Consider the following 23,220-nt stretch of genomic DNA (forward strand, 5'->3'; position numbering starts at 1 on the left):
CCACCTGTGTAAAAAGAAAAGTCCTAGTGTATGCAGCCCCCATCGTTTAGTCCCCTCCCCTCCCCCCCTCCTCAAAATGCACAAAAGAAACTTGAAAAATATATTCATGTTTGCATTGAGAATCGTCCCAGAATTACGATATACGTAAAATAAAGGCTTTTTAGAATTTAATATTGTTAGAAAAAAATGAAGAAAGAGGAGATATGATTGACAAAATACTTATAAGGATTGACAGGGTGGAAAAAGAGGAAATGCTCACAATGAATACCAATAGAATAAGAGGACAAGGAAGCAAGTAATGAGAAAATACAGTGATGTCTCACCATTTTTGATTTAGCATAAGAATGGTGAATAGTAAATTAAATGAAGTGAACCATCAGATTGCAGAAGCGAACGCCATAATGTGATGAGTAGTTATGTTAAAAATAGGTGCTGGAATCATAGCATTAGACAAATTAGCAGAGGATGCATCATGCTAGCAACAACAGTCGAGTGGGGTGGAAACAACAGGGACCTTGCTACTTCTACGTTACATATCAGCCTCTCAGCCCCCTCCCAGTCTCTCAGCCCCCTCCCAGTCTCTCAGCCCCCTCCTAGCCTCTCAGCCCCCCTCCCAGCCTCTCAGCCCCCTCCTAGCCTCTCAGCCCCCTCCCAGTCTCTCAGCCCCCTCCAAGTCTCTCAGCCCCCTCCCAGCCTCTCAGCCCCCTCCCAGTCTCTCAGCCCCCTCCCAGCCCCCTCCCAGTCTCTCAGCCCCCTCCTAGCCTCTCAGCCCCCCTCCCAGCCTCTCAGCCCCCTCCTAGCCTCTCAGCCCCCTCCCAGTCTCTCAGCCCCCTCCCAGTCTCTCAGCCCCCTCCCAGCCCCCTCCCAGCCTCTCAGCCCCCTCCCAGTCTCTCAGCCCCCTCCCAGCCCCCTCCCAGTCTCTCAGCCCCCTCCTAGCCTCTCAGCCCCCTCCCAGCCTCTCAGCCCCCTCCCAGTCTCTCAGCCCCCTCCCAGCCTCTCAGCCCCCTCCTAGCCTCTCAGCCCCCTCCCAGCCTCTTAGCCCCCTCCCAGCCTCTCAGCCCCCTCCTAGCCTCTCAGCCCCCTCCTAGCCTCTCAGCCCCCTCCCAGTCTCTCAGCCCCCTCCTAGCCTCTCAGCCCCCTCCCAGCCTCTCAGCCTCCTCCTAGCCTCTCAGCCCCCTCCTAGCCTCTCAGCCCCCTCCCAGCCTCCCAGCCCCCCCTCCCAGCCCCCCTATCCCAGCCTCTCAGCCCCCTCCCAGCCTTTCAGCCCCCTCCCAGCCTCCCAGCCCCCTCCTAGCCTCTCAGCCCGCCTCTCAGCCCCCCTCCCAGTCTCTCAGCCCCCTCCCAGTCTCTCAGCCCCCTCCCAGTCTCTCAGCCCCCTCCCAGCCTCTCAGCCCCCTCCCAGTCTCTCAGCCCCCTCCTAGCCTCTCAGCCCCCTCCCAGCCTCTCAGCCGCCTCCCAGTCTCTCAGCCCCCTCCCAGCCTCTCAGCCCCCTCCTAGCCTCTCAGCCCCCTCCCAGCCTCTCAGCCCCCTCCCAGTCTCTCAACCCCCTCCTAGCCTCTCAGCCCCCTCCTAGCCTCTCAGCCCCCCTCCCAGCCTCTCAGCCCCCCTCCAAGCCTCTCAGCCCCTCCTAGCCTCTCAGCCCCCTCCCAGTCTCTCAGCCCCCTCCTAGCCTCTCAGCCCCCTCCCAGCCTCCCAGCCCCCCCCTCACAGCCTCTCAGCCCCCTCCCAGCCTCCCAGCCCCCTCCTAGCCTCTCAGCCCGCCTCTCAGCCCCCCTCACAGCCTCTCAGCCCCTCCCAGCCTCTCAGCCCCTTCCCAGCCTCTCAGCCCCCTCCTAGCCTCTCAGCCCCCTCCTAGCCTCTCACCTCCCTCCCAGCCTCCCTCCCAGCCTCTCAGCCCCCTCCCAGCCTCTCAGCCCCCTCCCAGCCTCTCAGCCCCCTCCTACCCTCTCAGCCCCCTCCCAGCCTCTCAGCCCCCTCCTAGCCTCTCAGCCCCCTCCCAGCCCCCCTCCCAGCCTCTCAGCCCCCTCCCAGCCTCTCAGCCCCCTCCTAGCCTCTCAGCCCCCTCCCAGTCTCTCAGCCCCCTCCCAGTCTCTCAGCTCCTTCCTAGCCTCTCAGCCCCCCTCACAGTCTCTCAGCCCCTCCCAGCCTCTCAGCCCCTCCCAGCCTCTCAGCCCCCTCCCAGCCTCTCAGCCCCTCCCAGGCTCTCAGCACCCTCCCAGCCTTCCAGCCCCCTACTAGCCTCTCAGCCTCCCTCCCAGCCTCCCAGCCCCCCTCCCAGCCTCTCAGCCCCCTCCCAGCCTCCCAGCCTCTCAGCCTCCCTCCCAGCCTCCCAGCCTCTCAGCCTCCCTCCCAGCCTCCCAGCCCCCCTCCCAGGCTCCCAGCCCCCCTCCCAGCCTCTCAGCCCCCTCCCAGCCTCCCAGCCTCTCAGTCTCCCCTCCCAGCCCCGTCCCAGCCTCCAAGCCCCCCTCCCAGCCTCTCAGCCTCCCCTCCCATCCCCCTCCCAGCCTCCCAGCCCTCTCCCAGCCTAGGTGTGCCGACCTTGACACAGGTGCCATGGGAGCGTGACTCAGGTAACGTGATAACGGCGACATTGCGCACGAGGCGAGAGAGAGAGAGATAGAGAGAGAGTGAGAGAGAGAGAGAGAGAGAGAGAGAGAGAGAGAGAGAGAGAGAGAGAGAGAGAGAGAGAGAGAGAGAGAGAGAGAGAGAGAGAGAGAGAGAGAGAGAGGTGAGAAGTAACACAAAACGTGGGGGGATGAGGAGAGGGAGGGTGGAGAAGGGTAAGGGGTGGGAGGGAAGTGGAGTAAGTGGGAGCTAGGTGAAAGGGAATGATCACATGGGAGAACATGGGTGATTTTGAGGAGGGTTGCGAGGGAGGTATGGGTGTGACATGGAGCCTCCCTCCCCCATGTTGATTGGCAGCGCTCACCAGAGTGGGTGAGGAGGTCCCCCGGGGATCTGGAAGTATTCCGGTGAACGATGCAAATTGAGACGAGAAGGAGCAAGAAAGAATGACAGGTAGGAATGGCGGCAAATACAATCCTTCCTCCCTCAATTCTTAACTCATGTTCCCAGTTGCTTCCGTTCACCGCCCGCCTGCGTCCAGGACGACCGTCACTTCACGTGTTGGGAACGAAATAGGAAAAATATCCACAGCTGCAAACATTAAACATTACACACAGTTATACACTGAATTACCAACGCCACATCTCGTCTGAAAAAATTTTAAAACATCATCATGTGATTGGTTGTAAACATTATACACTTTGTGTTAACACGGACTAGCCAATTAGCGAGTCTCGTTCTGGCGGCCCTGGGACAGGCAGAGCGGAAACGCCTCCCAAACCTCAGCCAGTGAATGAGGAATTAACATTTTCACATCCGGAACTCATTCGCCCAGATTTTGGGGGGTGACTGAAATGTGCCACGGCGGCCTTGATCAGGGCGCTGTTGAAACACAGCTACCCCGAGGCCGCTGTTGAAACACAGCTACCCCGAGGCCGCTGTTGAAACATAGATACCCCGAGGCCACTGTTGAAACACAGCTACCCTGAAGCCACTGTTGAAACACAGCTACCCGAGGCCGCTGTTGAAACACAGCTACCCCGAGGCCACTGTTGAAACACAGCTACCCCGAGGCCACTGTTGAAACACAGCTACCCCGAGGCCACTGTTGAAACACAGCTACCCCGAGGCCGCTGTTGAAACACAGCTACCCCGAGGCCACTGTTGAAACACAGCTACCCCGAGGCCACTGTTGAAACACAGCTACCCCGAGGCCACTGTTGAAACACAGCTACCCCGAGGCCGTGTTGAAAAAAAAGCTACCCCGAGGCCACTGTTGAAACACAGCTACCCCGAGGCCACTGTTGAAACACAGCTACCCCGAGGCCACTGTTGAAACACAGCTACCCCGAGGCCACTGTTGAAACACAGCTACCCCGAGGCCACTGTTGAAACACAGCTACCCCGAGGCCACTGTTGAAACACAGCTACCCCGAGGCCACTGTTGAAACACAGCTACCCCGAGGCCACTGTTGAAACACAGCTACCCCGAGGCCACTGTTGAAACACAGCTACCCCGAGGCCACTGTTGAAACACAGCTACCCCGAGGCTACTGTTGAAACACAGCTACCCCGAGGCCGTGTTGAAAAAAAAAGCTACCCCGAGGCCACTGTTGAAACACATCTACCTCGAGGCCACTGTTGAAACACAGCTACCCCGAGGCCACTGTTGAAACACAGCTACCCCGAGGCCGCCCTTGAAACACAGCTACCCCGAGGCCGCCCTTGAAACACAGCTACCCCGAGGCCACTGTTGAAACAAAGCTACCCCGAGGCCACTGTTGAAACACAGCTACCCCGAGGCCACTGTTGAAACACAGCTACCCCGAGGCCACTGTTGAAACACAGCTACCCCGAGGCCGCCCTTGAAACACAGCTACCCCGAGGCCGCCCTTGAAACACAGCTACCCCGAGGCCACTGTTGAAACAAAGCTACCCCGAGGCCGCCTTTGAAACACAGCTACCCTGAGACCGTGTTGAAACACAGCTACCCCGAGGCCACTGTTGAAACACAGCTACCCCGAGGCCGCCCTTGAAACACAGCTACCCCGAGGCCGTGTTGAAACACAGCTACCCCGAGGCCACTGTTGAAACACAGCTACCCCGAGGCCACTGTTGAAACACAGCTACCCTGAGGCCGTGTTGAAACACAGCTACCCCGAGGCCACTGTTGAAACACAGCTACCCCGAGGCCACTGTTGAAACAAAGCTACCCCGAGGTCACTGTTGAAACACAGCTACCCCGAGGCCGCCCTTGAAACACAGCTACCCCGAGGCCACTGTTGAAACACAGCTACCCCGAGGCCGCCCTTGAAACACAGCTACCCCGAGGCCGCTGTTGAAACACAGTTACCCTGAGGCCACTGTTGAAACACAGCTACCCTGAGGCCGCTGTTGAAACAGAGTTACCCTGAGGCCGCTGTTGAAACACAGATACCCTAAGGCCGCTGTTGAAACACAGCTACCCCGAGGCCACTGTTGAAACACAGCTACCCCGAGGCCGCCCTTGAAACACAGCTACCCCGAGGCCACTGTTGAAACACAGCTACCCTGAGGCCACTGTTGAAACACAGCTACCCCGAGGCCGCTGTTGAAACACAGTTACCCTGAGGCCACTGTTGAAACACAGCTACCCTGAGGCCACTGTTGAAACACAGTTACCCCGAGGCCACTGTTGAAACACAGCTACCCTGAGGCCACTGTTGAAACACAGCTACCCCGAGGCCACTGTTGAAACACAGCTACCCCGAGGCCACTGTTGAAACACAGCTACCCTGAGGCCACTGTTGAAACACAGCTACCCTGAGGCCACTGTTGAAACACAGCTACCCCGAGGCCACTGTTGAAACACAGCTACCCCGAGGCCACTGTTGAAACACAGTTACCCTGAGGCCACTGTTGAAACACAGCTACCCTGAGGCCACTGTTGAAACACAGCTACCCCGAGGCCACTGTTGAAACACAGCTACCCTGAGGCCACTGTTGAAACACAGCTACCCTGAGGCCACTGTTGAAACACAGCTACCATGAGGCCACTGTTGAAACACAGCTACCCTGAGGCCACTGTTGAAACACAGCTACCCTGAGGCCACTGTTGAAACACAGTTACCCTGAGGCCGCTGTTGAAACACAGTTACCCTGAGGCCACTGTTGAAACACAGCTACCCCGAGGCCGCTGTTGAAACACAGTTACCCTGAGGCCACTGTTGAAACACAGCTACCCCGAGGCCACTGTTGAAACACAGCTACCCCGAGGCCGCTGTTGAAACACAGTTACCCTGAGGCCACTGTTGAAACACAGCTACCCTGAGGCCACTGTTGAAACACAGTTACCCTGAGGCCGCTGTTGAAACACAGTTACCCTGAGGCCACTGTTGAAACACAGTTACCCTGAGGCCGCTGTTGAAACACAGCTACCCCGAGGCCGCTGTTGAAACACAGTTACCCTGAGGCCGCTGTTGAAACACAGTTACCCTGAGGCCGCTGTTGAAACACAGTTACCCTGAGGCCGCTGTTGAAACAGAGTTACCCTGAGGCCGCTGTTGAAACACAGATACCCTAAGGCCGCTGTTGAAACACAGTTACCCTGAGGCCACTGTTGAAACACAGCTACCCTGAGGCCGCTGTTGAAACACAGTTACCCTGAGGCCGCTGTTGAAACACAGCTACCCTGAGGCCACTGTTGAAACACAGTTACCCTGAGGCCGCTGTTGAAACACAGCTACTCCGAGGCCGCCCTTGAAACACAGCTACCCCGAGGCCGCTGTTGAAACACAGCTACCCCGAGGCCAATGTTGAAACACAGCTACCCCGAGGCCACTGTTGAAACACAGCTACCCCGAGGCCGCTGTTGAAACACAGCTACCCTGAGGCCGCTGTTGAAACACAGCTACCCCGAGGCCACTGTTGAAACACAGCTACCCTGAGGCCGCTGTTGAAACACAGCTACCCCGAGGCCACTGTTGAAACACAGCTACCCCGAGGCCGCTGTTGAAACACAGCTACCCCGAGGCCACTGTTGAAACACAGTTACCCTGAGGCCACTGTTGAAACACAGTTACCCTGAGGCCGCTGTTGAAACACAGCTACCCCGAGGCCGCTGTTGAAACACAGTTACCCTGAGGCCGCTGTTGAAACACAGTTACCCTGAGGCCGCTGTTGAAACACAGATACCCTAAGGCCGCTGTTGAAACACAGTTACCCTGAGGCCACTGTTGAAACACAGCTACCCTGAGGCCGCTGTTGAAACACAGTTACCCTGAGGCCGCTGTTGAAACACAGCTACCCTGAGGCCACTGTTGAAACACAGTTACCCTGAGGCCGCTGTTGAAACACAGCTACTCCGAGGCCGCCCTTGAAACACAGCTACCCCGAGGCCGCTGTTGAAACACAGCTACCCCGAGGCCACTGTTGAAACACAGCTACCCCGAGGCCACTGTTGAAACACAGCTACCCCGAGGCCGCTGTTGAAACACAGCTACCCTGAGGCCGCTGTTGAAACACAGCTACCCCGAGGCCACTGTTGAAACACAGCTACCCTGAGGCCGCTGTTGAAACACAGCTACCCCGAGGCCACTGTTGAAACACAGCTACCCCGAGGCCGCTGTTGAAACACAGCTACCCCGAGGCCACTGTTGAAACACAGCTACCCTGAGGCCGCTGTTGAAACACAGTTACCCCGAGGCGGATCCTTCCCAAGGCAGTTACGGCAACACCTTAATTTTCCCCCCATAAAAATAAAAAAATCCCCGGGGCGTCCCCCCCCTGGCCAAGTGACCTCTGACCTGAAATGAATGGCAGTGACCATGCTGGTAACAAAAGGTCACGTCACGCAGCCTACCCGCCCTGGTTAGTACTGCAACTCACATCAAAGTCACTGACTGCTCCAACAATTACAGAATCGTTCCCCCCCGCAGGAAAAATATCACTTTAAAACTGATAGATCCGATAAGAGCAAGTCGGCTTGTATTTCTCCGACAAGAAGGCGTGTATATATATGTATATATACGGTTGATGTCAGGACAGGTGAGATGTCCACTGTGACCTCATTTTCGGCCGAGGTCAGTGGGACCTTCAGTGCATTGTTCCGATCGTCTGGACCGCGGCAGCGGCTTTAACTTCCACTATTATTTGGTCGTCTCGCCTATAATAATTGATTCACTGGTTTGGGACACTGAACCGATACACTGGGGGCGAGCGGCGGCCACGGCCGCGGGGCGGGACGATGGCTGCAGGAGTCGCCGACGACGGTGTGAGAGGTGAAGGAGGAGGAGGTGCGCGTGTTTACTGTGTGTCGGTGGGAGTGTGGCGAGGTGGGAAGCAGCAGTGCAGGTGGGCGGAGTAGCGGCGTCCCCGGCCCCACACGGACTGAACACCGAGCACCCCATCGATCCCAGCACCAGGGCTGAGCCTCGCGCCTGCCCGTCCACCGCCACCCTCACCCGTTGCCATGGTCACCCCCACAGCATCCACATCGCCACCGCCCAGCTGATGCGCCCGCCAACTTTGCGTGCGTGCGCTCACAAACAACCCCCCGCCACGAAGCCCTTCTAACAAGGCCCTCTGCGAATACCTTCCGCTCTATAACAGCCACAAGGCCCAGGCAGCCGCCACCTCCGTGGTAGCGAGCCGACTATCGTACTCCACCACCAGAACAACTTCCTTCATCTCTCACTGTGGTTAAAAGTCAGCTCCTAGTATGCTCACACTTCCACGCCCGCTCCCTCTCTTCTCCTCTCTCTTATCCTGGAATAATTAAGTTACTTGTTCCAAAGATATTAACCTGTATATACATTATTTATACAGTGTTATATATGTATAGATGAAGACCCCGTAGTACCTCTAATATTACTTCTACTGTCTCTAATTCTTCCTTCTCTCTCTCTCTCTCTCTCTCTCTCTCTCTCTCTCTCTCTCTCTCTCTCTCTCTCTCTCTCTCTCTCTCTCTCTCTCTCTCTCTCTCATGGCTACATTCGTTAGTATCAACCAATCAATTTCTTCGGTTCTATACAAAATTTGTCCTCCATCTGGATATGCACAAATGAGCTTTTGATAAATCTTTGTTGCGAATTATGTAAGACTTTGTGAGGCACTCGATCACCTTCCTCATGTTGCCTCTACCCGCCCCGGGGGTTATGGTCATGTTGCCTCTACCCGCCCCGGGGGTTATGGTCATGTTGCCTCTACCCGCCCCGGGGGTTATGGTCATGTTGCCTCTACCCGCCCCGGGGTTATGGTCATGTTGCCTCTACCCGCCCCGGGGTTACGGTCATGTTGCCTCTACCCGCCCCGGGGTTATGGGCATGTTGCCTCTACCCGCCCCGGGGGTTATGGGCATGTTGCCTCTACCCGCCCCGGGGTTATGGGCATGTTGCCTCTACCCGCCCCGGGGGTTACGGTCATGATGCCTCTACCCGCCCCGGGGGTTACGGTCATGTTGCCTCTACCCACCCCGGGGGTTATGGGCATGTTGCCTCTACCCGCCCCGGGGTTACGGTCATGTTGCCTCTACCCGCCCCGGGGGTTACGGTCATGTTGCCTCTACCCGCCCCGGGGGTTATGGTCATGTTGCCTCTACCCGCCCCGGGGGTTATGGTCATGTTGCCTCTACCCGCCCCGGGGGTTATGGGCATGTTGCCTCTACCCGCCCCGGGGTTATGGTCATGTTGCCTCTACCCGCCCCGGGGTTATGGTCATGTTGCCTCTACCCTCCCCGGGGGTTATGGTCATGTTGCCTCTACCTGCCCCGGGGGTTACTGTCATGTTGCCTCTACCCGCCCCGGGGGTTATGGGCATGTTGCCTCTACCCGCCCCGGGGGTTATGGGCATGTTGCCTCTACCCGCCCCGGGGTTATGGTCATGTTGCCTCTACCCGCCCCGGGGTTACGGTCATGTTGCCTCTACCCGCCCCGGGGGTTACTGTCATGTTGCCTCTACCCGCCCCGGGGGTTATGGGCATGTTGCCTCTACCCGCCCCGGGGGTTATGGGCATGTTGCCTCTACCCGCCCCGGGGGTTATGGTCATGTTGCCTCTACCCGCCCCGGGGGTTATGGGCATGTTGCCTCTACCCGCCCCGGGGGTTATGGGCATGTTGCCTCTACCCGCCCCGGGGGTTATGGGCATGTTGCCTCTACCCGCCCCGGGGGTTATGGGCATGTTGCCTCTACCCGCCCCGGGGGTTACTGTCATGTTGCCTCTACCCGCCCCGGGGTTACGGTCATGTTGCCTCTACCGACCATTGAAATCTTTTTCTTAGAGCACATGTGAGCGGGTGTATGAAGCGTGCTCTCTCGCGTGCGCGCCCGCATGTCTGTACTCACCTAATTGTGGTTGAGCTTCGGCTCGTTGGTCCGCCTCTCAACTGTCAATCAACTGGTGCACTGGTCCATGAGCTTAATAGGTTCTTTCATAGCTACATTTGAAACTGTGTATGGAGTCAGCCTCCACCACATCACTGTCTAATGCATTCCATTTGTCAACTACTCTGACACTGAAAAAGTTCTTTCTAATGTTTCTGTGGCTCATTTGGGTACTCAGTTTCTACCTGTGTCCCCTTGTTCGAGTGTCACCCGTGTTGATTGATTGATTGATGAAGATTAAGCCACCCAAGAGGTGACACGGGCACGAGCAGCCCGTAATCTACCCGTGCTAAGTAGTCCGTCTTTATCTACCGCTCTCAATTCACCTGAGAATTTTGCATGTGGTGATCACGTCTCCCCTAACTCTTCTGTCTCCTCATGACGCGAGTTTTAATTCCTGTGTGTGTGTGTACTCACTTATATGTACTAGTTGGAAGACCTTCAGTTCATGGGCTCCGCCTTTCAGTTGCGGCCATGTACGGCTATGGCTCCGTATCTTTACAACTCGTCAGAGCTTCAACTTACCAATACATGTCCCCTCGTAACGTCTCCGCTCATGTCCCCTCGTCCCTCCGCCCTATTCATGTCACCTCATCTCGTCCCTGTTCACGTCCCCTTGTCCAGTCTTTGTTCACGTCCCCTCGTGCCTCCCCTGATCATGTCCCCTCATGTTAGGTAGAGAGTTGCCATAATCAAATTATCTCCCAGCGGGGTAAGGTCCAAGATTCATTATGACTTTACGTACCTACTGACGAAACCTGTACATCTTTCCTCGATAATGGTGGCTTAGTCTTTATTTACTAAACAGTTTACGAGTTTGAGAAATGTTGCAGTTCCAAGGTTATTATTGCTATGGACAACCTTGTGGCGACGCGGAATGTGTCAACTGTTGATTAAATACAAAGCCTCCATGATTGTGGAAAGATGCACAGGTTTCGTAAGCGGTTGTGTAAATACTTTATGATTCTCGATTCAGCTTCCCTGAGAGGCTTTCCGTGTAGACTTGGCTCGACGTTCAAGGACCTGTCTTAAAGTAGGCCTACAAATTTCTCTAATTGTATTTTTTGTCTTTTTACAATAGTGATTCCATACTGGAACTGCATATTCTGGTAATGGTCTGATATAGGTTGTATACAATGTTGTGAATGGTTTTCTTCTTCAAGTACCTGAAGGCTCCTCCTGTATGTCGATAGCTTTCCACACGCCGCTGATGTTATGCTGTTAATGTTTGACTTCGGTGATGGATGTGTTGTCATGTCTTTTCCCACATACTTTTCATTTTCTATTCCACGTTTTTCTTTCTATCCCAGTCTCCTCAACTTCAGGCCAAATCTCCTCATCTTGCATTTGTACTGTATGCTGGGCTGTACTCCATCCGTCAGCGTCCGTCATATGCATCCGTCATCCGTCAACGTAAGCCATTTGTCAGCACAGCGTCCGTCATATGCGGTACTCCATATGGTACTACGGAACCCTGCGGTACTCCATATGGTACTACGGAACCCTGCGGTACTCCATATGGTACTACGGAACCCTGCGGTACTCCATATGGTACTTCCCGCCATTTTGGCCTCTTAAAGCCTACTACTAATCTTATGTTCCCTCTTAAAAATCTACTCGATCACTCCGACACACTAAGTTCAGCACCTCTCACGATTTTATTAAAAAAATAAGTGTTTTAGCGTAGTGAGAAGCATTGGAAGCGACATAACCTAGATGGAGACTGATGCTCATTAGTCCACTGAAGTGTCAACAAATCTGTGCATGAAATCACACTAAAGATGTTTGTTTAGACTGAGTCAACTGAGTTTTAACATTTACTCAACTATATATAATAACGTGGAAAACGCATGATCTGATGACAGCTTTCCAAGACCTGTCAATAAATTTGACGAACCGATAATGTGAATTTTCCTGTCCCCCCCACCACCACCAGGTGGAGATCAGACACCACCACCACCAGGTGGAGATCAGACACCACCTACACCACCAGCACCAGGTGGAGATCAGACACCACCTGTATCAGACACGATTCCTTCAGGGTCTTGGGCCTGTTGCTCTAGGTATTTTACCCCTTGTTGATAACCACTGTGAGGGATTACCACCCCTGTCCTATCATAGTTACACGTTACACAAAGATACTCCAAAATTAAAGTAATTTTGGACATACTTCTTTGCTAAATCTTAAAATTAAAAACAAAAATTGTCGTGAGTTTAATAGGACAATGGCACCATAGCTGGTTCTACAAAATCTCCATTGGGTTCTATAATTTTCTAAGAGGAAAATTAGGGAGCAAGAAGACACCCTTGGGTCTCTCACTAAACCCTTGCAAGTGTGAACAACTTTACGCATACATCATTAAGACAAAAGTCAGCTTGTTTGGAGTAATATAATCAGGCCTGCAGGCAGCACTCTCCTCAGAGCTCGTCTCGGCCTAATGCCAGTGATGGGATCCACGGAAAGAAAATCACGGACTCGAAGGGGATGAAAGACAGGATTGGCGAATCGACGCTCATGATGCGTATCATCATCTCACCATATGAGGTGCACACCGTCTTACAGTAGACCCAAAGCTTGAACAAGTATGACATCCTTCTGAAGACCATGTTGGGAGGAGTTGCCAACCTTGCCTTCAATGACTATAATTGGACGCAAAGACACTTTTCTAGTCAGACTCGGTGGCCTTGGTGAATGCTGTTCCACCCTTCTTATCGTCCTCTTTGGCCTCTTTGTTTATGTCTCTGTCTCTTTGTCTCTGCATCTGTTTCTTTCTCTGTCTGTCTGTCTCTCACTCTCTTATAAAAATTATAGTTGTCTTATGTCTGGCTTCCGATAGGAGCTCAGTTGTGTGAAATACCAAATAATTAATAGTTATAAGATATAATAATATAAGAAGTGATATAAGAACTGTGGCTTGAAAAATCTTTGGAAGCTGTGGATGAATCATTTGTTTTATGCTAGTACGGGCAAACTATTGACAGCAGGAGACTTTTAACTTTCCCCGAGATCTGTGAATAATGGTGCATATTACTATATAATTTTTTTTAAGTTTGTTTTGAGCTGTGTGGCTGGCGGGCAGTGGCAAAAATAGCCGTGGGGGGGGGGGGGGTCTGAATGTGACCCCTGGCACGCTGTTTTCTTTTGAATTCTGGTAATCTTGATTATGCTATGTTCATCCCACACCCCAGACCATTCCCTCTGCCAGTTTGGGTGATGCTAGCCCCAAGCGTCTGGCCTCCAACTTCGAACAGACAGGACATTCTCTCTCATAGTACAAATTTTAAAGAATATCATCCTATTAGAATTGTAAGAGAAGGCAGCTCAAAGAATCCTGGAAGCTGCGACTTTGCCTGGAAAATAAAACACGTTTCTTTATGTATTCTGGACAAAAGGACTTATCTGTCCAGTCCATTTCTTTTTTTTTTTATCTTTTCTAATTTTTCTTTATACGTTTAACAAAATATTTTGCTTTTGGTCGCTCTGAATTCGAGAAAAATGAACTAGAGTTTGAGAGCACGTGTTTGTCACGGTGTGTACTCACCTATTTGTGCCTGCAGGATCGAGCACTCTCTCTTGCATCCCGCCTCTTGTGTGTGTGTGGCCTCACCTAGTTGTGCTTACGGGGGTTGAGCTTTGGCTAGCTGGTAACGCCTCTCAACCGTCAATCGACTGGTGTACAGCATCATGCTGGTGCTGGTGTACAGCATCATGCTGGTGCTGGTGTACAGCATCATGCTGGTGCTGGTGTACAGCATCATGCTGGTGCAGGTGTACAGCATCATGCTGGTGCTGGTGTACAGCATCATGCTGGTGCTGGAGTACAGCATCATGCTGGTGCTGGTGTACAGCATCATGCTGGTGCTGGTGTACAGCATCATGCTGGTGCTGGTGTACAGCATCATGCTGGTGCTGGTGTACAGCATCATGCTGGTGCTGGAGTACAGCATCATGCTGGTGCTGGTGTACAGCATCATGCTGGTGCTGGAGTACAGCATCATGCTGGTGCTGGAGTACAGCATCATGCTGGTGCTGGAGTACAGCATCATGCTGGTGCTGGTGTACAGCATCATGCTGGTGCTGGTGTACAGCATCATGCTGGTGCTGGTGTACAGCATCATGCTGGTGCTGGTGTACAGCATCATGCTGGTGCTGGAGTACAGCATCATGCTGGTGCTGGTGTACAGCATCATGCTGGTGTACAGCATCATGCTGGTGTACAGCATCATGCTGGTACTGGTGTACAGCATCATGCTGGTGTACAGCATCATGCTGGTACTGGAGTACAGCATCATGCTGGTACTGGTGTACAGCATCATGCTGGTACTGGTGTACAGCATCATGCTGGTACTGGTGTACAGCATCATGCTGGTACTGGTGTACAGCATCATGCTGGTACTGGTGTACAGCATCATGCTGGTACTGGTGTACAGCATCATGCTGGTACTGGTGTACAGCATCATGCTGGTACTGGTGTACAGCATCATGCTGGTACTGGTGTACAGCATCATGCTGGTACTGGTGTACAGCATCATGCTGGTACTGGTGTACAGCATCATGCTGGTACTGGTGTACAGCATCATGCTGGTACTGGTGTACAGCATCATGCTGGTACTGGTGTACAGCATCATGCTGGTACTGGTGTACAGCATCATGCTGGTACTGGTGTACAGCATCATGCTGGTACTGGTGTACAGCATCATGCTGGTACTGGTGTACAGCATCATGCTGGTACTGGAGTACAGCATCATGCTGGTACTGGAGTACAGCATCATGCTGGTACTGGTGTACAGCATCATGCTGGTACTGGTGTACAGCATCATGCTGGTACTGGTGTACAGCATCATGCTGGTACTGGTGTACAGCATCATGCTGGTACTGGTGTACAGCATCATGCTGGTACTGGAGTACAGCATCATGCTGGTACTGGAGTACAGCATCATGCTGGGGCTGGTGTACAGCATCATGCTGGTACTGGTGTACAGCATCATGCTGGTACTGGTGTACAGCATCATGCTGGTACTGGTGTACAGCATCATGCTGGTACTGGTGTACAGCATCATGCTGGTACTGGTGTACATCATCATGCTGGTACTGGAGTACAGCATCATGCTGGTACTGGTGTACAGCATCATGCTGGTACTGGTGTACAGCATCATGCTGGTACTGGTGTACAGCATCATGCTGGTACTGGTGTACAGCATCATGCTGGTACTAGTGTACAGCATCATGCTGGTACTGGAGTACAGCATCATGCTGGGGCTGGTGTACAGCATCATGCTGGTGCTGGTGTACAGCATCATGCTGGTACTGGAGTACAGCATAGCACTACCGCTGATGGTAGACAAAATGTTAGAGCGTGTAGGAGGTGACAGGAGTGGACATGAGCGATAACATGGCAGACACCACCCGACAACAAACCTTTGATATCTGGCCTCCATGTAGAGCACTGGTGGGAGATGAGCGCTCCTCTTTCACTTTCCCTCCCTCACCCCCTTCCATTCCCTTTCCCCACCCTCCCTTGCCCCTTGCCCCTTTCTATATCACTCCTCTCCCCTCCATTCCATTTCCTCCCTCTCTCCCCTTTCTTCTCTTACCCTTTTCTTCCTTGCCCTCCTTTTAGAGACCACTTGAGAACCCCCCCAAGCATTTCCAAGTCTGAAATTCATCGCTCTTAATGCGAGTTATCTTGAGGTTATCTTGAGCTGGTTTCGGGGCTTTAGTGTCCCCGCGGCCCGGTCCTCTACCAGGCCTCCACCCCTAGGAAGCAGCCTGTGACAGCTGACTAACACCCAGGTACCTATTTTACTGCTAGGTAACAGGGGCATAGGGTGAAAGAAACTCTGCCCATTGTTTCTCGTCGGCGCCCGGGATCGAACCCGGGACCACAGGTTAACAAGTCCAGTGTGCTGTCCGCTCGGCCGACCGGCTCCCTATGTTGGCTGTTGAATTCAAATGGACAACTGTGATCGTGTACATTTTCTGATGAACTATCCAAAAAGAGCACTGAAGTGGAGAGTATAACCAAGAGGACCTCCACTCGTGTCCTCGACCACTTGGGTCCTCTTGGAGAAAGTGGCGTGGAAACCAACGCGTTCAAAACGGTAGTTAACATCTTCAGAGCTCCACACACAGAGATCACACTAACGTGATGCATCAAATTGAACAAATCCACAAGGGCATTGGATTTTTTCCACTGCCTTAATCGACTGTCGTAGCTCAGTCGATCAAGGCAGTTTCTGGGATGTTCCCGGACGCAGGTTCGAATCCTCGTCACGGCCCTTGTGGATTTGTTCATCTTGAGAGCTGTTTGCTTCGCTGGTAATTAGTTGATAAATGCTCACCTTTACGAGGGAATGTTTACAAACAAGGTGATGTGGCACGACTACCCCTCGAGGCCACAGATTTAGCCCAGGGGTATTCAAGACATAAACAACTTCATTCTGACTCATCAGCTAAACTGGGGCCAGATTCACCAAGCAGTTACGCAGGTACTTACGAACGTGTACATCTTTTTTTCAAACTTTGACGGCTTTGGTTACATATATTAAACAGTTTACAAGCATGAAAACTTGTCAATCAATTGCTGTTATTGTTATAAACAGCCTCCTGGTGCTTCGGAGCTCATTAACTATAAACAAAGCCGCCAAAGATTGAGAAAAGATGTACAGGTTCGTAAGTGCTTGCGTAACTTCTTCGTGAATCTAACCTTTTGGCTCTTACGTCTAAGACGCCGTTAAATAATGGCTAATGACCATTATTTGTAAGATAATGAAAGGGTTTACTGAAGGGGATACAAATAGAGCACCACAACTGACAGTCAGGTACACAGACAACTGACATTATCGTGAAATATCAAGAGTGTGTGTCTGAGAACACCCATTACGGGCTCACCATAGCCCGTGCTACATGGACACTTCGTTCTGAGTAGCTAAATCTGAAACAACAGAGAACACCCAGCTCACAGGTTCGAACCCTCATTATGGCTTCTGTCGATTTGTTCAATGACAGTCGAATGGTTGATCAGGTATCCTTTGGAGGTGTTCATCAACAAGGACACGATCGACTTGCATCACCAAGCACAACCCGTTCTCGCACTTTCTTTTAGTCAATATTGACTTATTAAATACGTGCGTATGTGACATACTAAACATACTAGTTTACCTTGAAAAGCTTCATAGAAAACACCGACCTTACCTAACCTTCTTAATATGTTAAGATAAGCATCTTATTGCTTCGTAATTACAATTATTACTTAACCTATACCTATAATAGGTTAAGTAATACCTGTAACAGGTTAAGTAATACCTGTAATAGGTTAAGTAATACCTATAATAGGTTAAGTAATAATTGTAATTACGAAGCAATAAGATGCTTATCTTAACATACTAAGAAGGTTAGGTAAGGTCGGTGTTTTCTATGAAGCTCTTCAAGGTAAACTAGTATGTTTAGTATGTCACATATGCACGTATTTAATAAGTCAATATTGACTATACGAAAGTGCGAGAACGGGTTGCCCAGGAACACAAGGCTGGCGGAACCAGTACCACAACATGAAGACTGAGTACCAAAGAAAAGAAAAATGTTTACAAACGTCCAAAATGTTTACACTCTTACCAAGGAAGAGTGCCGTACTGCGACCACACGTCGCACCCCGGTGCCACTGGGGCCAGATTCACGAAGCAGTTATGCGAGCACTTACGAACCTGTACATCTTTTCTCAATCTTTGGCGGCTTTGTTTACAATTATTAAACAGTTAATGAGCTCCGAAGTACCAGGAGGCTGTTTATAACAATAACAACAGTTGAGTGGCAAGTTTTCATGCTTGTAAACTGTTTAATAAATGTAACCAAAGCCGTCAAAGATTGAGGAAAGATGTACACGTTCGTAAGTACTTGCGTAACTGCTTCGTGAATCAGACCCCAGACCAAACTAGCCAAGCCTGACGCGAGGCCGCTCAGTGACATAAAAACTACCCAGTTTAAAGTTTAGCGATAACGAGCGGTAGTTTGGACACTCTGTATACACTTTCTTGCCCCCCCCCCCCCGGAAGTGTGTTGGCACCGAGGCACAGTGCCAAGCCACGGCTCTGTGCTACACAACAAAAGGTAAACCAGAATCATGGCCAATAAAGCCAACGATGATGATACTTGTCACTGTAAAAGACATTCTGGCTAGTTAAAGGTAACAAAATCAGTCTAATAAAGCTAAGATGATTAATAGGAAACAAAGATGCTTGATAATGAGCCAACAAGATGCTTACCAACAAAATTAGATATAAATGCTGTCTAATAAAGTTGATTATGTGGAATAATAAGCTTAATTATGCTGACTAATAACATTTAAACAAGCTTATGTTAATACTATTACCAACAAACATACCTGTTAAAAACAAGTTAACCAAAACACTGGCTACTATCCCAAAACTGCTGACAAATAAAGTTCAATCTTCTAGGAGCTTCATTCCAAGACATACTGCAGCTATCGTGACTACAGGAGCCTCAAGTCACTAAAACAGATATCCTGCAAGGAGTGCCGAACCAACCGGGCTGTGGTGGGTATGTGGGCCTGCAGGCCGCTCCAAGCAACAGCCTAGTGGACCAAACTCTCACAAGTCAAGCCTGGCCTCGGGCCGGGCTTGGGGGAGTAGAAGAACTCCCAGAACCCCATCAACCAGGTATCACCTATTTCTTCTCCAGTTTATCAGTACACAGCCGGGACAACGGCGAAGATCCATCTGCCGATGGCCCCCGTCATTGCCCCTGCTTCCAAGGGCAATGGGGGGGGCAAACACAACTGCCCCCAGACCCCCCTTGGACGCTACCAAACAACCGCCTCCGACGGGTCTAACCTTCAGACCACTACAAAACTGCAGATGCCTGACAACGGCAGGCCACTCCCGACTTCTTGAATATCGTTCAGCTAAACTGCCACATCAACAGATCAAGGCCGCGTTGAGGAGGGTCCTCAGGTCCTCTCTTGTCAAACAGAGGCCGGCGCTGTTCCGATACATTATTCGCAGCGCCACACGAGGCTCTAATCAGTCCAAGATTCTGAAGTTGGTGAAGCTCTCAACCCGAGTGATGAGTGTCGACCACCAGTCACCCGGGGGACACGGGCACGACCACCAGTCACCCGGGGGACACGGGCACGACCACCAGTCACCCGGGGGACACGGGCACGACCACCAGTCACCCGGGGGACACGGGCACGACCACCAGTCACCCGGGGGACACGGGCACGACCACCAGTCACCCGGGGGACACGGGCACGACCACCAGTCACCCGGGGGACACGGGGACGACCCCCAGTCACCCGGGGGACACGGGGACGACCACCAGTCACCCGGGGGACACGGGGACGACCCCCAGTCACCCGGGGGACACGGGGACGACCACCAGTCACCCGGGGGACACGGGCACGACCACCAGTCACCCGGGGACGACCACCAGTCACCCGGGGGACACGGGGACGACCACCAGTCATCCGGGGGACACGGGGACGACCACCAGTCACCCGGGAGACACGGGCACGACCACCAGTCACCCGGGGGACACGGGCACGACCACCAGTCACCCGGGGGACACGGGCACGACCACCAGTCACCCGGGGGACACGGGCACGACCACCAGTCACCCGGGGGACACGGGCACGACCACCAGTCACCCGGGGGACACGGGGACGACCACCAATCTCCCGGGGGACACGGGGACGACCACCAGTCTCCCTGGGGACACGGGGACGACCACCAATCTCCCGGGGGACACGGGGACGAGCACCAGTCTCCCTGGGGACACGGGGACGACCCGAGGAGCCTGCCGCTGCTCATCTTGGGTCACGACGTGTAGAATATTGTCGCATCTCGTGACGTCAGATTAGCGCCAGGCGCCAATTTATTTTACGAAGACAAGAACTACAGGACGACCTGGACAAACTGGAGTAATGATCGCGGAAATGGCTACTAAAGTTTAACTCTGGAAAGTGTACAGTAATGTAGTTAGGCGAAGGGAGCAGGAGACTGAACACAAGGTACCATCTGGGAGGTGAAATCCTGCAAGAGTCAAATAGCGAGAAAGATCTGGGGGTTGATATCACACCGAACCTGTCCCCAGAACCCCACATCAAAAGGATATCATCAGCGGCATATGCTACATTGCGGAGGGGTGGGGGGGGGGGGGAAGCTCGATTTAAATATTCTTTGTCAGTCATATATCCTGGATATGAGGGGAATACGGGTCTCAACTGAGTGGTGTTAAGACAGACCAGAGTGTCATCACACGCTTCAACTGGTGTTATGCTGAAAGTGGCCACACGTGTCGGATTGAAGACACACGTACAGTGAACATCATTAACCTTTATGAGACGTAGTGGCCAAATACACGGTTTATGGCCTCGTTGGTCAATATTAAGAGGGATGGTTTGTCATTATGTGCCCCCCCCCCCACAGCACCAGAGTCTGGTCTGTGTCCCCCCACAGCACCAGAGTCTGGTCTGTGTCCCCCCCACAGCACCAGAGTCTGGTCTGTGTCCCCTCCACAGCACCACAGTCTGGTCTGTGTCCCCTCCACAGCACCACAGTCTGGTCTGTGTCCCCCCCACAGCACCAGAGTCTGGTCTGTGTCCCCCCCACAGCACCAGAGTCTGGTCTGTGTCCCCTCCACAGCACCACAGTCTGGTCTGTGTCCCCCACAGCACCAGAGTCTGGTCTGTGTTCCCCCACAGCACCAGAGTCTGGTCTGTGTCCCCCCACAGCACCAGAGTCTGGTCTGTGTCCCCCACAGCACCAGAGTCTGGTCTGTGTCCCCCCACAGCACCAGAGTCCGGTATGTGTCCCCCCACAGCACCAGAGTCTGGTCTGTGTACCCCCCACAGCACCACAGTCTGGTCTGTGTCCCCTCCACAGCACCAGAGTCTGGTCTGTGTCCCCCCCCCACAGCACCACAGTCTGGTCTGTCCCCTCCACAGCACCAGAGTCTGGTCTGTGTTCCCCCACAGCACCAGAGTCTGGTCTGTGTCCCCCCCACAGCACCACAGTCTGGTCTGTGTCCCCTCCACAGCACCACAGTCTGGTCTGTGTCCCCCCACAGCACCAGAGTCTGGTCTGTGTCCCCCACAGCACCAGAGTCTGGTCTGTGTCCCCCCACAGCACCAGAGTCTGGTCTGTGTTCCCCCACAGCACCAGAGTCTGGTCTGTGTCCCCCCACAGCACCAGAGTCTGGTCTGTGTCCCCCCACAGCACCAGAGTCTGGTCTGTGTCCCCCCACAGCACCAGAGTCTGGTCTGTGTCCCCCACAGCACCAGAGTCTGGTCTGTGTCCCCCCACAGCACCAGAGTCCGGTATGTGTCCCCCACAGCACCAGAGTCTGGTCTGTGTACCCCCCACAGCACCACAGTCTGGTCTGTGTCCCCTCCACAGCACCAGAGTCTGGTCTGTGCCCCCCCCCACAGCACCACAGTCTGGTCTGTCCCCTCCACAGCACCAGAGTCTGGTCTGTGTTCCCCCACAGCACCAGAGTCTGGTCTGTGTCCCCCCCACAGCACCACAGTCTGGTCTGTGTCCCCCCCACAGCACCACAGTCTGGTCTGTGTCCCCCCACAGCACCAGAGTCTGGTCTGTGTCCCCCCCACAGCACCAGAGTCTGGTCTGTGTCCCCCCACAGCACCAGAGTCTGGTCTGTGTTCCCCCACAGCACCAGAGTCTGGTCTGTGTCCCCCCACAGCACCAGAGTCTGGTCTGTGTCCCCCCACAGCACCAGAGTCTGGTCTGTGTCCCCCCACAGCACCAGAGTCTGGTCTGTGTCCCCCCACAGCACCAGAGTCTGGTCTGTGTCCCCCACAGCACCAGAGTCTGGTCTGTGTCCCCCCACAGCACCAGAGTCTGGTCTGTGTCCCCCCACAGCACCAGAGTCTGGTCTGTGTCCCCCCACAGCACCAGAGTCTGGTCTGTGTCCCCCCCACAGCACCAGAGTCCGGTCTGTGTCCCCCCACAGCACCAGAGTCTGGTCTGTGTACCCCCCACAGCACCACAGTCTGGTCTGTGTCCCCTCCACAGCACCAGAGTCTGGTCTGTGTCCCCCCCACAGCACCACAGTCTGGTCTGTCCCCTCCACAGCACCAGAATCTGGTCTGTGTTCCCCCACAGCACCAGAGTCTGGTCTGTGTCCCCCCACAGCACCAGAGTCTGGTCTGTGTCCCCCCCACAGCACCACAGTCTGGTCTGTGTCCCCCCCACAGCACCAGAGTCTGGTCTGTGTCCCCCCACAGCACCAGAGTCTGGTCTGTGTCCCCCCACAGCACCAGAGTCTGGTCTGTGTCCCCCCACAGCACCAGAGTCTTGTCTGTGTCCCCCTACAGCACCAGAGTCTGGTCTGTGTCCCCCCCACAGCACCACAGTCTGGTCTGTGTCCCCCCACAGCACCAGAGTCTGGTCTGTGTCCCCCCCACAGCACCAGAGTCTGGTCTGTGTCCCCCCACAGCACCAGAGTGTGGTCTGTGTCCCCCACAGCACCAGAGTCTGGTCTGTGTCCCCCCACAGCACCAGAGTCTGGTCTGTGTACCCCCCACAGCACCACAGTCTGGTCTGTGTCCCCTCCACAGCACCAGAGTCTGGTCTGTGTCCCCCCACAGCACCAGAGTCTGGTCTGTGTCCCCTCCACAGCACCACAGTCTGGTCTGTGTCCCCCCACAGCACCACAGTCTGGTCTGTGTCCCCTCCACAGCACCACAGTCTGGTCTGTGTCCCCTCCACAGCACCAGAGTCTGGTCTGTGTCCCCCCCACAGCACCACAGTCTGGTCTGTGTCCCCCCACAGCACCAGAGTCTGGTCTGTGTTCCCCCACAGCACCACAGTCTGGTCTGTGTTCCCCCACAGCACCAGAGTCTGGTCTGTGTCCCCCCACAGCACCAGAGTTTGGTCTGTGTCCCCCCCACAGCACCACAGTCTGGTCTGTGTCCCCTCCACAGCACCACAGTCTGGTCTGTGTCCCCTCCACAGCACCAGAGTCTGGTCTGTGTCCCCCCACAGCACCAGAGTGTGGTCTGTGTCCCCCCCACAGCGCCAGAGTCAGTAATTTATCACTGTTGCCCAGAGGAAAACTTTATTGACATCTGTGTGTTGTTTTAGTGTCTTCTGTCGAGGTAATTTTCACGTTGACTTTTGTACCAGAGGCAAAATATTATACACAACTCTGATATGTGTTTTGGTCTCCTTCATCTCTCTCTCTCACTTCCTCCTTCTTCACTCTCACTCGCCTACTTCCTCACCTCTCTCCCCCAAGAGCCAGGGCGGCATCAGCAC

At 53.7% G+C, this 23,220-nt stretch overlaps 1 protein-coding gene across 1 annotated transcript; it reads left to right on the forward strand.

The window, feature by feature from the left end:
* Nucleotides 1-13,657: 13,657 nt before the first annotated feature.
* LOC138371830 (dynein heavy chain-like) lies at nucleotides 13,658-15,316 on the forward strand. Its single transcript, XM_069336855.1, has one exon. It carries the CDS (start codon nucleotides 13,658-13,660, stop codon nucleotides 15,314-15,316), a length of 1,659 nt encoding a protein of 552 aa, XP_069192956.1.
* The last annotated feature ends 7,904 nt before the right edge of the window (nucleotides 15,317-23,220 follow it).

The sequence above is a fragment of the Procambarus clarkii genome, chromosome 37, assembly GCF_040958095.1.
Source record: "Procambarus clarkii isolate CNS0578487 chromosome 37, FALCON_Pclarkii_2.0, whole genome shotgun sequence".
Taxonomy (NCBI): domain Eukaryota; kingdom Metazoa; phylum Arthropoda; class Malacostraca; order Decapoda; family Cambaridae; genus Procambarus; species Procambarus clarkii.

Excerpts from the sequence above, each read along its gene's own strand:
- LOC138371830 (XM_069336855.1), top strand. The coding sequence starts at position 13,658 with ATGCTGGTGCTGGTGTACAGCATCATGCTGGTGCAGGTGTACAGCATC.